Raw genomic sequence first — 12,330 nt, 5'->3', positions numbered from 1 at the left:
TATGTTTTCCACATCCGTATGTCGCCCGTGTGTCATCCGATTTTCTTGTCCATGTTTCTCCTCTGCAAGCACTTCCTGGTTTAGATATTCTTTTTTTCTTCTGCATTTCTGTTACTGATGTGTGAAAAATGGACCGCACACAGATGTGTGCTTGCTTTTTCTTTCACATCCATATAGACTTTAATGGGCGAGTCCGCAAAACGGACTAGAATAGGAGATGTAGTGAGTTTCTCGTAACGGACGAACGCTCCGTGAAAAAAAAACTGATGTGTGAATAGCTCCATTAAATTACACAGGTCATTGTGCTGTCTGTTGTTAAAACGAACATCACACTGTATAGAAACACGTTCGTGTGAATAAGGCCTTAACACTGGCATCAAGGCTTTTATTTCTGACACATCCATTTGAAAGTTTTCTGAATACTGTAGCAGACAACATTATTCTGTCAGTGCAAAGCAACAGAACCTAGACGATAGCACAAAAATTGCATTGAAGACATTGGGAATGTTAACAGAAAATCTCTCTCTTTTCTTGTAAAAATGGCGGAACAAAAAAAACTTAGTTAAAAAACGTCAGTGTGAACATAGCCTATAGGCGACCCTGGAGTAACGGCGTAGGTTGAAAGGCATGCACTGAACGGTGTGTAGTCATAAGTAAATGATATGTTAATAAGTCATTCACAATGCTGCTGTTAGAAGTCCCCGGGGAGGGAGAATGGAAAGGCTGCTAAATGTTGTGATAAGTGCACCGCAAAGTTCTGCTATATTTTGTAAGAACAGACAAAAACTTTAAACCCATACATGACGTGGCGTACTTCATGCGCAAAGTCTAAGCTGCCAGACAATCTGTGCCTAAAGGCTTCTGAGATGGTAATCCGGTACTGATTATAATCACAACCTCTTTCCTTTTCTTTTACAGTCAGTGATGAAGAAGAGTTTAACTGCCCAGAAGAATCCAGTCCAACAAATTCTGAACATACATCAGACACAGAGGTAATCTGCTAACACTTCACTTATCTGACATTGTTGACATTGTGCTAGTTCTTATGCTGATCTCTTTTGTATCTATGTGTCAGAGTAATATGCATCAGCCCTACAGGGTCTTTCTACAGAGGCCAATGATCGGGCAAATGAGCGTGCATACGAACTCCCATTCCAATCATTGCCCTGTGTAACAGCACAACGATCAGCCGATGAACGAGCAAATGCTCATCTCCATACATAACCAATCATTAATGATTAGTTATGTATGGAGATGAGCGATTGTTACTACGATCGTTTGTTTCCATACATATCCATTATGTTGGCAGCACAACTCCATGTTTACACAGGAAGATGTGCTGCCGACTAGCGACCATTCTATTGGCTGTGTAAACAAGCAGATCAGCCGATGAACGAGCGTTTGCTCATTCATCGACTGATCGTTGTGCTTTTGGAATGGGCGTTCGTATTGTTAATCGGCGCTAGTTTTCACAACCCATATCGGCCCGTGTAAAAGGATGAATAGTGCTCATGCACATGAGTGTATTTGGGATCTGTGTAGTGCAGATGCTAAATAGGCAGCATATGATAATATAGTCGCCATACTGTAAATTTTCACATTGGTTTAAATCGTGGCATTTTCTATTAGTGTCTTTCTAATCCTGTACAACTGTTTTCATTTTTGTAGTCATTCTAATTATTTGAATTTATTTTGACATCTTGACTTCCAGTTGTGGCGATTACTGAGAGTTACCTGCGTTGTCATATTACATATTTCTACATTTAAAGAGGCTCTGTCACCAGATTTTGCAACCCCTATCTGCTATTGCAGCAGATAGGCGCTGCAATGTAGATTACAGTAACGTTTTTATTTTTAAAAAGCGAGCATTTTTGGCCAAGTTATGACCATTTTTGTATTTATGCAAATGAGGCTTGCAAAAGTACAACTGGGCGTGTTGAAAAGTAAAAGTACAACTGGGCGTGTATTATGTGCGTACATCGGGGCGTGTTTACTACTTTTACTAGCTGGGCGTTCTGACGAGAAGTATCATCCACTTCTCTTCAGAACGCCCAGCTTCTGCCAGATCACGCTGTGACGTCACTTCCCCAGGTCCTGCATCGTGTCAGACGAGCGAGGACACATCGGCACCAGAGGCTACAGATGATTCTGCAGCAGCATCCGCGTTTGCAGGTAAGTCGATGTAGCTACTTACCTGCAAACGCTGATGCTGCTGCAGAATCAACTGTAGCCTCTGGTGTCAATGTGTGACGTCACAGCGTGATTTGCCAGAAGCTGAGCGTTCTGAAGAGAAGTGGATGATACTTCTCGTCAGAACGCCCAGCTAGTAAAAGAAGTAAAAACGCCCCGATGTACGCACATAATACACGCCCAGTTGTACTTTTAGTTTTCAACACGCCCAGTTGTACTTTTGCAAGCCTCACTTGCATAAATACAAAAATGGTCATAACTTGGCCAAAAATACTCGTTTTTTTAAAATAAAAACGTTACTGTAATCTACATTGCAGCGCCGATCTGCTGCAATAGCAGATAGGGGTTGCAAAATCTGGTGACCGAGCCTCTTTAAGTGAAGTGAAAAAAATATCTAAATAAAAAGCCCCAAAAATGCTTGCAATCTGAAATAATCTGCCATTCTGAATCATATAAATACAGTGTATGCAAGTATAGAATTTAATTGTAAAAAGCAACGCTCAGTCAGTTGCAGTAATTATTATTATTTTATTTCACTTTGGTGTTCAGAATGTAATTAACAAATCACTTTGCTTATGATTCTGATTGAATTTAATGGAGTGCAACTGAAAGTTGCAGTAAAAGTTGTATCTTAAAGGGGTAGTCCCACAATGGTCAATTATCACCTATCCAAGGGATAGGTAATAAGTGTTTTATCCCTGGGGGCCTTACTGCTGGAACCCCCACCGATCACTAGAATGCTGGTTCCGAACCCCCCCCCCCCCTTTCTGCTGCCTGCACGACTGCAGTGAAGAGAACTTTGAATGGGGCGACAGACGAGCATGTGTGGTACGGCTCCATTCAAAGTTTATGGGACTGATGGAGACAGCTAAGAACATTGCTTCTTCCATCAGTCCCATAGACCTTGATTGGAGTGACAGGGCGCATGCGTGTCCACCGCTCCATTCCAGCTTCTCACTGAGTGGGGTGCAGAGAGGAGGAACCTTGGGACCTTCGTTCAAGTGATCGGTTCGTCCCCAGCGATCAGACAATTGTCGCTTATGTGGATAGGTGATAATTGTCCATTCTGGAAATACCTCTTTAATGCAACCCTATTTGCTTGCATTGTCACTACATGACTCAATGCAGTTCAATTAAATACAGCACAAAACAACGTACCCACCTAGCCATAACCTTTTGTCTTAAAGTATACCTCCTACAATTGTAATGCATTTATATAATCCTGGGTATACCTTCCTGCACATTTTCATTATATATTTCAATGCCCCCAAATTCTTCCCTTACAAGATATTGCAGCATGGGTCAACATAGTGTCCATGCAGGACACCATTTATAAAGAAATGGAGACAAAGTGTTCACTTTGCCACCTAGGCTCTTGTTGTCCATACAGGGAGCCTTGTTGGTGGCTCCTATAATAATCTATAGAAGCACTAAATGCAGAAGCCGCCGGACTGTTCGGTACCCTTCTCTACGAGCCAGAATGGATAGCTACTCTGGTGGACCCAGCCTGCTCTTACATTATGTTATTGGCTGTTCATTTGAATGGCTGGCGTGTAATGCTACATTTTCCCCTGGGGTTAGAGAAGCCAGACCTGGCTTTTTTTTTTTTTTTTTTTTTATTAATGTTATATAAGACATTTTGGACTTTGTCATTTTTCAAATAAATATTAGCAATGGGAAACTGTATGTTAATAATAGGAGCTATTTTATTGACTTCTATAAATCCTTATTTGGATGCTGCATTTCATATACACTAAATGGTCACTTTATTAGAGACACCCATTAAGTATTGCTTTTAGCCTTCAGAACCGCAGCATTTCATTGTGGGATAGATTCCACTTGCTGTTAAAATCATGATGTGTGAATATTGGCGCATGTGGACAGGAAAGCTTCTCGCAGTTCCGCTAAAGTGTCCTGCCATAGGGTAAACAGCTGAGAACTTGTTATGTACGGGCAACACTATATAAAAATTTGAGTAGCTTTTGTTGCCACAAAAATGCAACTACCAGACCAAAGAAAAAGAGCACATTATAAAGTAGCGCACACCCATTACAAAATAATGAAAAGAGTACAAATTTGATTAGAAAAACAAGTAAAAACATCTAACACACACAAAGACCAAATGTAATGTAATACAGGACGTGCTACAGCAAAAAAGACATCTCCAATAAGATGTAACAATAGACCTGGGTCTCTATATACTTTGTGAGTACTATGTAGGTTATTTTAACATGGACTGGACTGTAAGTCCTGGATACAATATTAAAAGGATACAATAGTATGATACTGAGGTCACATGTACTTATATATCCAACAATATATAAAAGAAAAATTCTGTATTCTGTGCTGTGACACAAGACACCTATGAAATCAACAATGTGACAAACTGAGAGCCAAAAAAATGGGGGAATGCCTAGAATAGAGGAGCAAAAAATGTGTGTAACACATAAATTTGTGTTTTCCCATTTAACCTATAAATTTAATAAATTTTGAGGTTGTCCGATTTCAACCAATAAATGTTATGTTTTGTATAATTAAAATTGTCCATTATACTTTCTGTATTCATTTATAAAAGTTTTCAAGATCTCTGCTTGCTGTTAGTCAATAGGAACATTCATTGTTTACGTCCAATGTCCCTCACATGACTATTGACAGAATTTTATTCATTGCAAGTAAACAATGAATTTTCCTACAGAATAACAACAAGCAGAGATCTTGAAAACTGTGAGGAATGAATACAGAAATATATTGGAAAATGGTGTAACTTTTATTTCTGCAAAGCATACGGAGTCCTACACGGGTTTTTACCTTTCTACGCCCCACAGAGTGAAATGTACTTTTTTGCATCAATGTAGTAATATCATTCAGATTTTGCTTAATTTATATTAGTACCTTGTAGGTCCATTGCTCTTTTTTATGTATAAGAAAAGATCTGCTGAGAAATAAAAAAAAAAAAAAAAGCAGAGTAGACTTTTTATTTTTAGGTTTTTATGTGCTGGATAACAGCCTGGCTATGCAACAAATACAATGCCAAACTATAGATAACCTCTCAGTCTATTCAAGTGTTAATAATATTTAGATTCAGGTAAGTATATACACCAATAAATCTGTAATACAAGGAGATAAATGCACAATGGTAGAAAATCGAGAACACAAAAAAAAAAATAGATGCAACAATGAAACTAAATACAGAATTACTTAAAAGTAAAAAAAATGTAATGAAATGTTGGTACGTAATTGAGCCTGTAATGCTGGACCCTGATGATAAAGTAGAACACTGAAATAAATCAATAATGTATTACATGATCGTTCCATTTATGTGGACCAGCCGACCACATGCTTTTCCAGTCCCATCTATTCCCCATGTAATTCTCACATTTCCCTCGCTGCCATGATAGAACATTAGGTGTTTCCCCTGGGAGTGGGATATTCACTGAAGGATCTGTCTTGTTACAGCGAACACGGCTTGGACGGCCTGTCCTCCACACTTCCCAGCAAAGCCTCATTTGATGTTGTGTTCTAGATAATAAACACAATCTGTATAATCCATCATCCGCTGTGTGCCGCTGATCGCTGGTCCTCACTGTGCGCTCTGAAAATAATACTGGAATAATGAAAGTCAATGCTATTACCTTTCCACATAATATTATTATATAGCTATTTAGTTGCACACCACCTTGTAGATCTAATATGGTATAAAATGAGCCGGTTATGTTTTTATTATGGTGTTCTATATTATCAGAAAGGTAATGTTTATTATAGGCATAGACTGCAAGTAAATGAATCAATGGATACTTCATTGTTTGATATATAGAACTTGAGGGAGAAAGTAGTAAATCAATACATGTGACATTACATGATAAAGTAACGTGCTTTGACCTGTACGCTTTGCACATGATAGAAATATGTCTGGTTGATGCATTGGGGTCATCTAGAAAAATCATTCTGGCTTCCTTTAATAAAACAAAATTACATTTTCAACATAGATATAGACGGCCTCAGACGTGTTCGTTATTAAAAATGCTAAACAGTCAGATATTTTTTATTTTATTTTACTTATTTGGTGCAAAATAGTTTCAGACTTAATAATAATTCCAAATGTGTTATACACCAATGATCGTCTACTGCATATTGATAACCGTATGTTCAGTGTGAACGCAGTCCATTATCTTTCATCAGATTTGGGTGTATTCACAAAGTTTTTGCAGTGTACGTTGAAGGTATACATCGGGAGTATTTCCCAAAGTAAACCTTTGACGTAAGCCTCCCATGTATGCCACTGGATAGGAATACAGTGGCATATGTCGCCCATAGGCTACCTTGCTAAAAGAGAAATGTATATTGTACGGTATAAATTTTTGCGGGATGTCCGTGTATGGAATAGCATTGTTGGGTACGACATTCTATGCAGTTGAAAAAAGGTGAAATTACATAAATTAATGAGGCTCTATGGATGCGTACGACGTATGTGCCGGGAGCTGTGTGAATACACCCTAATTTATCAGCTTGATCATACATGTCTGGATTACACATAATCAATACCAATATTTACATGATTTCCATGTAGCATTCCCTACACATTTTCTTTTACATACTGAGATCCAAGATAAATTACCTTTTGTACAAGAGCTACACTTTGAAGTGAATATCCACCTTTTAACGCCATAAAGTTGTTTTTGGGTATATCGATGTGATAACTTTATGGATGGCTATAGTCACCGGTAGGGGGAGCATGGAAGCTTTCTACATACTGTTTTAAAGGGGTAGTTTGGAATTATAAAAGAAGGATTTTTTTTTTTATACCAGAAATAGTGCCACGTCTATCCATAGGCTGTGTCTAGTACTGCAGTCCATTCTTTTTCAAATCAATAGGGCAAAACTGCAATACAAGACAACCCATGGACAGAAATGGCACCGTTTCTGGAATAAAAGAAGATCCTATAATGTGTACATTGTATGCGGTTAGCTTCTGAGCTGCTCCTAATGGCGGCTGCTTAATTTCTCAAGAAGTTTTCAGAGGAAGTGACAGGCAAAAGTATATGGCTAATTATTTTTCCTATTTTTCAGTCGGCATGTTCTTGTCCTGATCCTAAAGTCATGTTGCCTCACTGTATGACGTAGTATAGAAAAGCATTTCCTGTTCGGTCCTTGACCATAAATAGTGTTCCTTCAAAACCCGTATCCTGGCTGTCAAAGCTTCCTTTGGTCGCTTCAGTCCACATCCTGATTTATTTGCTGACCTTTTCCACTATATCAGGGTTTAAGGTAGAAATAAAAAGTTTCTGAACTGTTCGCCAACTATTCATCCCTTCTAACTTGGCTTCAACATATAAAAAGTTTCCTGTGAGTATTTAATCCTTATAGTATATTGGTTTAGGTGTGCGTAGAATCTGACAGGTCAAATGTGGTTTTGCTTGATGGTGTACGTTACATGATGAGTATGTTTTGAACTGCAAAACTGCTTTATTTCTTAGTGACCACCAAGATGGATAATGTAAAACCTACTCCACAGAAAGAAAACTTCTAGCAGGGGAGAATGTTGAGCAAGCAGAGATCTTGTGTAAATTTTTATATGTGCCAGATCACACAGGTGACTAATAACAATTATTATTTGTTGAACTTACTTAAAAGGAGTTTTGGTGAAAACTAGTTCCCGATCTAAATTATTCACTAGGGGGTTCGTTCAGAATAAATTGTGCAAGCACTGAGTTTTGATTGTGTCGAAATGAGTTCTGGCCTCGCGTTCAGAGATAACCATACTGGATCTCCATGGTAGCTCTTGTACATGTTTTTGTAAATGTTTTTGTTTTTATGCAATTTTTCACAGCCCATTCCCACATGAAAGATCCTCAAGTAGTAAGTTGAATGTAGGAAGTTTTACTACTAAGACCCCCTGCAATCAGCTGATATTTCTAGGAGAAGCTTCCGCCTAATAGGTCATATGAAAAGAGTTGTCTATAGAAGACAACCCCCTTAATGGGGTTCTCTGGGACTTCAACATTTTTACCCTATCCAACTTCCAAGACGCTGTGATCAACACAATGAATGGGCCTTAAAGTCTATGTAAACAAGGAATAGGAGCAACTTCATTGTGATGGTTCACAGGGGTCCCAGATGTCGGGCTGCCAGTGATGAAACATTGATGGCCTATCCTACAGCTATTAATGTTAAAGGGGTTAGCTGGAATTTTACAAAATTGGCAGCAGGGCATGGGATAGAATGACATAGTAAAATAACGTATACTCACCCCCCAAAGTTCCCCACTTTCCAGCGCTGAGGTCCCATTCTCCGGCGCTCCGGTCCCGGAAGATCCTGCAGCGGTCATGTGCCGCTCATTGGTTACAAGCTGCTGCAGCCAATCACTGGCCTCAGTGGCCACTTGCCGTTCATAGTAGCATCATCGCTGAGACCAGAGATTGGCTGCACCGGTACGTTACAGATGAACGGCACATAACCGCTGCAGGATCTTCCGAGACATGTAGGGCTGGAGCAGGGAGCACTTCAGGTGGTGCGTTAGTTTTCTATGTCATTCTATCCTCTGCCCTGCTGACAATTTTGTAAATTCCCGAATAACCACTTTAAAGTACCAAAGAACCCCTTTAACCCAATGGTTTAAAGCGCCGTATATTTATGGCGTTGGTGCTATGTAGTTAACATCAAGTGCCATATTTGTAAGATTCGGGGATGATGCAGGCACAGAAGCTGTGTGCCCGCACCATAGGCAGTGGGTGTCAGCTGTATATTACAGCTGATACTGCTGCAACAGCCCAGATTAATGCAGCCATAATACTATAGTCAGCAAATGTTACCCAGTAAAAATAAAAAAGGAAACAAAACCTGACATTCTGTTATTGTTACCGTTTGAAGTCCAGCAACAGATTCTAATGGAAGGCATCTGTTGCTTTCTGTAAGTATACCTTATGGATCCAAGAATCCTAAACTGTCTAACTGAAGCTGGATAATTAGGAGCGAAAATATAGAGCAATAAATATATTTTCAGGCCTCAGAAGTGACTAAAAGTGCAGAACACACAGAAGCTGACAAACCATGGACCACCGATTAGGAACCTGTATACATGATAACAATGCTCAGTTGGGGCTCACATTACTATACTAAGATATAAGTGAAGAAATGTAACAGTTTTATTGATAACATAGTACAGGTTTTGACCCAACAAAAGACAATTGTCTGTGCATGTTGGACTATGATGTGGTCATTTTAATCAACTGGTTTCAAGAGACTCTATATGATTTAATCTCAATAAATTATTATCAATTGAATTGGTCATCCACATTTCATCACATTAGTTTATACGGGCTCATGCACAACTCCGTATTACACATCTGTGTAGTATGGATCTGTAATATTGTATATAAAGAATTATGTGCTCCCATACTGCTTCTCCACGTGCCTCAGATTTTACATAGAGGTTTACATTTCTCATGTATTCAGTGCATATTTACAAGAAAATATTTTGGTGCATGCTCCTTTTGATGCTATATTGTGGAGGTATTCTCAAGAAACATTGTGTAGTATTGTAATACAGACCCATGAACACTTTGTGTTCTGCCTGTACCGGCTCTATGCAGCCGCAGCATCCATGTGAAGTATGAATGGAGAGGTGGCCACAAATGTAAGCGTCTCTCTCCATTCACTTCTATGAGAGTTACGAAAATAGATGAGCAAGCGTTAGGACTTTATAGCTATGTAAAGAACAGAAATTATGGTCAGAGACATTGTGGAACAACCCTTTAGTTTTTAAAGAGGCTTTCCCTACATAATGTATTATGACCTATTGATAAGATAGGTCATAATAAATTGATCGCTGGGATTGGACTAAGATCCCTACTGATCCCGAGAACAGGCTGGTTTTATTGCTGTTCACTGGGGGAGTGTAGGGTTTAGTTTAGCGATCTCCCCGTGGACAAAAATGAGAGTTACGGAGAATACAGAGATAATACGGGAGAGAATACCCATGCCTGCTTTCGTTCAGCAAATGGGACTAAAACAAACCTGGCGGTTAAAACTCACAATCAATCCTATCATATCCTATCGATTGGCTATGTAACATTATAGTGGCACACCACTTTAAAGTTTAAGGATAAGAAAAAAAATGATTTTGTGTCATTTTCTTCAGCCTACAAAACTATCTTTCTCACGGACAAGAGTTCCTCAGCATTTTTAGTGGTTTGTCTACTAAAATAGTTTGTTAACCTCTGATCTAGATTTTGTTTGCTTTCAATAAGAGTAGAAAAACCATGATTTATTCTGTATTTCTCCTTAGGTGACCGAAGAAATGTGCTAGGAAGGTGAATTCATGCTGCACTGAAGTATAGATTCTTATCCCATGGCAATTATTGCTAAACGTCAGAGACCAGAAAGGAGACAGCTTAGTCTTAAAGATATATTATCTACAGGGATATACCATTGAAGGTGGATTCGGCAGCACCCGGTGTTTATCCGGCGAACAGTATATTAAGATAGGATACAGTGCCGGACCTCCCTGGGAGCCGGTCACAAAAATGGTGCAAGTAATGTTCTTGGTTCTTGGATCCAGCTCCAGCACCACAACTTATGTCCCATGTGCCAGAACAGATCCCATAGAAAACTAGAGGGAGACTGACAGGGACAAGGGATATATGTGAAGATCTTCTAGATAAAACGAATATTTGCTTAGTCTGCTTTCAATGGTAAAGCTCTATTGACTTCATAAAGTTGATGAATCACAGTAATTTTCCCAGATAAATGTATTCTAAAGCAGTTGTTCTCAGCGGGGATCATCCCCTAGAAAGAAACAATTAAACGCTGCAAGATCATTGTATTGAAAATCATAGCTGACTACGCTTTTAATACAATGAAAAAAAGTATGATGGAACATACCGCCCTAACGTATGCCAAAAAGACACTCTATGGGCATACATTGTGCTGTCATATCCTATGTACGTCGGTAGCATTTCCTGACGTATGCATAAAATGTGTACAAAAACGATGTGAACAGAGCCTTACATTTGTATTCCCTTAAAAAAAAAAAATAATACTACTTTTACAAAGAAAGTGGTGCTGTATGCCATGTATGTGACTTGTTGGCTGAGTATGCTGGACAGTAACTCCATTATTACATAGTTACATAGTTACATAGTTAGTCCGGCTGAAAAAAGACACATGTCCATCAAGTTCAACCAAGGGACGGGAAAAGGGAAGGAAACATTTCTACACATAGGAGCTAATATTTTTTTGTTCTAGGAAATTATCTAACCCTTTTTTAAAGCCATCTACTGTCCCTGCTGTGACCGGCTCCTGCGGTGACTATTCCATAGATTCACAGTTCTTACAGTAAAGAAGGCTTGTCGCCTCTGCAGCTTGAACCTTTTTTTCTCCAGACGGAGGGAGTGCCCCCTTGTTTTTTGAGGGGGTTTTACAAGGAACAGGATTTCACCATATTTTTTGTATGTGCCATTAATATATTTATATAAGTTAATCATGTCCCCCCTTAGTCGTCTTTTTTCAAGGCTAAATAGGTTTAATTCTTTCAATCTTTCCTCATAACTTAAATTCTCCATGCCCCTAATTAGCTTCGTTGCTCTTCTTTGTATTTTTTCCAACTCCAGGGCATCCTTTCTATGAACTGGAGCCCAGAACTGAACTGCATATTCTAGATGAGGCCTCACTAATGCTTTGTAAAGTGGTAATATTACATCCCTGTCTCGCGAGTCCATGCCTCTTTTAATACACGACAATATCCTGCTGGCCTTTGAAGCAGGTGATTGACACTGCATGCTGTTATTGAGTTTATGATTTACAAGTACACCCAGATCCTTCTCAACAAGTGAATCCGCCAGTGTAGCTCCCCCTAGGACATATGATGCATGCAGGCTGTTGGTACCCAGATGCATAACTTTACATTTATCTACATTAAACTTCATCTGCCAAGTGGACGCCCAAACACTTAGTTTGTTTAAATCTGCCTGTAATTCATGAACATCTTCCATAGTCTGAACTATATTACATAGCTTGGTGTCATCTGCAAAAATAGAAATAGTGCTATTAATCCCATCCTCTATATCATTAATAAATAAGTTGAATAATAGTGGTCCCAGCACTGAACCCTGGGGTACACCACTTATAACTGGGGACCATTCA

The 12,330-nt window shown here is 39.1% G+C and overlaps 1 protein-coding gene across 1 annotated transcript in view; it reads left to right on the top strand.

The window, feature by feature from the left end:
• RAPGEF5 (Rap guanine nucleotide exchange factor 5) overlaps window positions 1-12,330 on the top strand; it is a 236,998-nt gene that overhangs the window by 124,778 nt on the left and 99,890 nt on the right. The window contains exon 8 of the mRNA XM_075827325.1: window positions 919-992. Within this exon, the coding sequence (XP_075683440.1) occupies window positions 919-992 (74 nt within the window). The remainder of the gene's footprint in view (window positions 1-918; window positions 993-12,330) is intronic.

The sequence above is a fragment of the Rhinoderma darwinii genome, chromosome 5 (assembly GCF_050947455.1).
Source record: "Rhinoderma darwinii isolate aRhiDar2 chromosome 5, aRhiDar2.hap1, whole genome shotgun sequence".
In the NCBI taxonomy this organism is placed as follows: domain Eukaryota; kingdom Metazoa; phylum Chordata; class Amphibia; order Anura; family Rhinodermatidae; genus Rhinoderma; species Rhinoderma darwinii.
Note: the sequence above shows the minus strand (reverse complement) of the source record. Positions and strands in the feature narration are given on the sequence as shown.